Raw genomic sequence first — 4,153 nt, 5'->3', positions numbered from 1 at the left:
TTTTGTTTGGTTGTATTTGTATTTATTAAAGTAACTGAAACATCAGAATGATATAAATAACTTTTAAATATATTTTTTACTATCTTAGCTTGCATTATCTTTCAATAACATTTCCTTTAACATGGACTATAAACTTTCTGTAATTAATCAAAATCATACCATATTAACTGTACACCAGTGTATGTTAAACTTTTTTTAATTACGTTCATTTGTTCCCTAATAAAAAATATACTTTAAGTTTAATTTTGTTTATTCTCTTTTTGTTTCTATTTATAATTTTATTTTCGTTTAATTCACATATTTCTGTAAATAGTTTGTTAATGGGCTCACTCATCTCTACTGCCAACGTCTGAATGAATATGACAGAATGTAATATTAAACAATCAAAGTAACAATGATTGTCCTACTTTGCCAGGTAATAATTTCTTGTTAAAAAAAAACCTACAAAGAAAATAGAACTTACAAAGAAATACCTTGAACTGTAACATTTGTTAAAAATGCTTTTTTATGCTATAATTTGTATGTTTTACAGGAGTATTGAAAAAAAAAAAGACTTACCTTTTGTAAGAGCTATCAAATACATTACATAATTCGGTATAGCAAGTTTGTGGGGAAAGTTATTTAAAACTTTGTTATAGTGACTTATTTAGTAAATAAGAAAGGTTTGGAATGATTTAATTAAACGTTTTATTTGTGACATATAGTTGTGTCTGGTTTTAACATATTATACTTTCAAATATTATTTTATATCTTTCTAAACACATTGTTGAACTTGATCAGTTGAACAGTGATCAGGCAGCAACAAACTGAACTTAAATAAAAATATCTTTTATTTTTTATGTAGTGTACATAGTAATTATAATTTTATAATTCTATATGACAATAAGATTTATTTTTTGTAATGAAATTGACAAAAACAAATTACTGAAAGAATATATTATATTTATTTTAACATATCATAAGCGGTGCTAAGTGGTTTGATACATTAATCTGAAATATTGTTTGTTTTGTGATTCAACTGTTAATCTATTCGTTTAAATGTGAATTGCGAGTGTCCAAGTCATTAGCCGTAATATCCGCCTTTATGACCTGAGGAGCCACTGCCTTTATGACCTGAAGACTCACTACCTCCATGACCTTCGCTACCTCCATGGCCTCCGGAAGATCCACCTCCAATACCTTCACTACCTCCATGACCTCCGGAAGATCCACCTCCAATGCCTTCACTCCCTCCATGACCTCCGGAAGATCCACCTCCAATACCTTCGCTCTCTCCGTGACCTCCGGAAGATCCACCACCAGAAGAACCACCTCCGAAACCTCCGCTACCTTCATGACCTCCAGAAGATCCTCCGTATCCACCTTTAGATCCGCTTTCAAGACCTCCTTTACCAGTGGATGAGCCTCCTCCTATACTTCCACTACCTTCGTGACCTTCGGAATGGCCACTTTCAAGACCTTCATGGCTTCCAAAAGAACCCCCTCCTAGACTTCCACTACCTTCTTGTCCACCAGAAGATCCACTTCCGAAACTTCCAGTACCTCCGTGGCCTTCTGAAGAACCACTTCCTAGACTTCCGCTACCTTCATGCCCTCCAGAAGAGCCACCACCGTATCCTCCTTTGGAACCACCTCCAAAACTCCCACCACCTTGACCGCTTTCGGAAGAACCACCTCCCAAACTTCCGCTACCTTCGTGTCCTCCTAAAGAGCCACCTCCATGACCTTCATGGTCTTCGGATGAGCCACCTCCATGACTTCCGTGTCCTCCGGATGAACCTCCATGATCTCCGTGGCCTTCAGTTGAGGCACCTCCACCTTCATGCTCTTCAGAAGACCCATGTTTTGATCCACCTCCATAACCACCTCTGCCTTTACTTCCACCACCGTAGGCTCCTGGTTTTGGCATTCCGATCGTGGATGCCACCAGCCCAGCCAACAGTAAAGTTACCTATCCAAAAACAATTAATTTATTATAAGTAATTTATTAATTTAAAATAAGTAAATGTTTTAATATTACAAATATCTTTGTTACACTTTCTAATTTATTTTCTTCACATTAGAATTAAGAAATCCTCAAATTGATAGCGATTTGGCACTATCGAACCAAAAAGAGGTATCTGCTCCTCAAAAAAAAAATGTCATCATTGATATTCGATTCCACCACTTAATTGAACATAAATTGTATTTTAGGTTTAAAAATTAATAAATAATATTAAAAATAAATTTATATTCTGGGTGTTTCTATTACTCCCAAAGATTATTATCATACCAATTCAGATCGTAGTAGTGCTTATATTTTATTTTCATTCATATTTAAGAATTTAATTGCAATGTCAGAAAAAAACAACTTTTAATCTTACCGTGTTACGAAAACTTAACTAAGAGTTGATTTAAAAATTACTAGCCTTTAACTAATTCCCTTATGGATATATTTAAAATAATTCAAAATACGCAGATACTAATATAGATTGAGAATAATAGTTGAATTCCTGATTAATAAACTTTTTAAAAATAAATCTTAGTTGATATTTTGTTCCGACATTTCATTGATTTGGATGGATGATGTTTACTAATATTTATTATGACTCAACTCAAGTTTTTATATTTTTTTTTAATTCCTACAATGGTTACAGGCACGCTTTGGAACCCTCCTCTCCCCCCCCCCCCAAAAAAAATATTAATAAACATATTAAACTAAATTTCTTTATTTTATTATAATGTTCATATATATATAATTTTGGTACATACTACTATACTATACTATACTACTATATTTATAGGGATAGTACCAACAATAAATGTCAGGAAATCGTTAATAAATCATTGCGTTTAGTTTATAAAAATGATTTATAATTTTCAACTTCAACCTATAATTGCTGGCAAGTTTTAAAATTTGCCATTTTAAGGGAGTACTTCATTTTCTAAAATTTTACCAATAATCTTAAAATTTAAAAAATAGATTTTAGTTGTATGATTACATTTTGGTCAATCTTTTGAGAAAATAGACTAATATATGGACACTTGATATTGAAATGTTTTTCAATCTCAAATCCGCTTTTATCCAAAGGCTGGTCTGATAACGTCTCTATATGATACGATATTATTTTCTTTTTTTATAAAAACTGCACTGACACACCATACATCACACAAAGCGAATGAATCCTATGTTCCAGGATTTATACTACAATACGTTTATTAACATTTGTTTATGTTTAAAAATTATACTTACAATGAAGGCCTTCATTTCTTCAGCAATCTCTGAAGGATACAAGGTGCTCCCTGGAGAAACAAGTTCAGTATTTATAATCATTCAGTCCTGACGTAGCCGGGAAGGAGTTCTGTTGGAGAGGGGACTTCCACGATCAAAAACAAGTTTGCGTGCGGGATTCCCCAGTTAGAGTCATTTGTAAAAAGACAACAAGGATTCGAATGCAACATCTATTTGTTACTATTTTCACATACGAGGAGTTTGATTGTATAACATAGTAACAGACAAAATGAAATTTTTTTTTTAAAATGTTAAAAAAAATATTTTTCAGTAATTTTATCTGATTTGTGTAATATTTAAAGCAATTTTGATAGTACAGCAAGACCAAATGGGGAGATGCATTTCATATACTTGTGACAACTAATGTGCTTTTCTTAATATGGAGTATTTATACAAATTAACATAAAAAAGTAAATATTAAAAATTGAATTAATTAAAGAAGTAGAATCACATAAATGATACAGATATAAGTAATAAAAATTAAGCTATAAATGACAAAAACGTATGTAACATAATAAGAGATAAGAATATAAGACTAGTTAATGAATTCCTTTCTGATTATCCTTGGGAAAAAATAAGTAGCAAATTAATGATTAAATATTTTAGGTAAATAAAATGCTTAGATTCTTTAAAATTACTAGTGACCCTAAAAAATCATCATTATCATCATAGCTTTTTTATCTCAAGACATTTTGAAGGTTTTAAATAAAAAATAATAAATATTGAAAAAAAACTTCATATTATCAAATATGAATATTAAGGGACGTTATACACACGTAAAGTATTCAGATATAAGACGTTATCCACCTATCTGTCCCTCGAATGCATTCCCCAAGTTGGCGAAAATTTTCACAACACGTGCCTACTGGAAATAATTTTATA

General features: G+C 31.5%; 1 protein-coding gene across 1 annotated transcript; it reads right to left on the bottom strand.

Annotated features, from left to right (window-relative positions):
• Positions 1–812: 812 nt before the first annotated feature.
• Positions 813–3,380, bottom strand: LOC106686206 (keratin, type I cytoskeletal 9). Its single transcript, XM_014429385.3, has 2 exons — positions 3,233–3,380; positions 813–1,951 (listed from the first exon to the last, which is right to left on the bottom strand). Exons 1-2 carry the CDS (start codon positions 3,311–3,313, stop codon positions 1,064–1,066), a joined length of 969 nt encoding a protein of 322 aa, XP_014284871.1. The 5' UTR covers positions 3,314–3,380; the 3' UTR covers positions 813–1,063.
• Between the last annotated feature and the right edge of the window lie 773 nt (positions 3,381–4,153).

This window comes from Halyomorpha halys, unplaced genomic scaffold (genome assembly GCF_000696795.3).
Source record: "Halyomorpha halys isolate HHAL.00 unplaced genomic scaffold, Hhal_1.1 Scaffold798.1, whole genome shotgun sequence".
Lineage (NCBI taxonomy): Eukaryota > Metazoa > Arthropoda > Insecta > Hemiptera > Pentatomidae > Halyomorpha > Halyomorpha halys.
The sequence above is the reverse complement of the archived record's forward strand: the minus strand, read 5'-3'. Positions and strand labels throughout refer to the sequence as shown.

What these genes read in the sequence shown, in the direction of transcription:
- LOC106686206 (XM_014429385.3), bottom strand. Translation starts at nt 3,313, where the DNA reads ATGATTATAAATACTGAACTTGTTTCTCCAGGGAGCACCTTGTATCCT. An exon ending in AAGAAATGAAGGCCTTCATT is followed by an intron (nt 1,952 to 3,232) that starts GTAAGTATAATT and finishes GTTTTTGGATAG; the next exon opens with GTAACTTTACTGTTGGCTGG.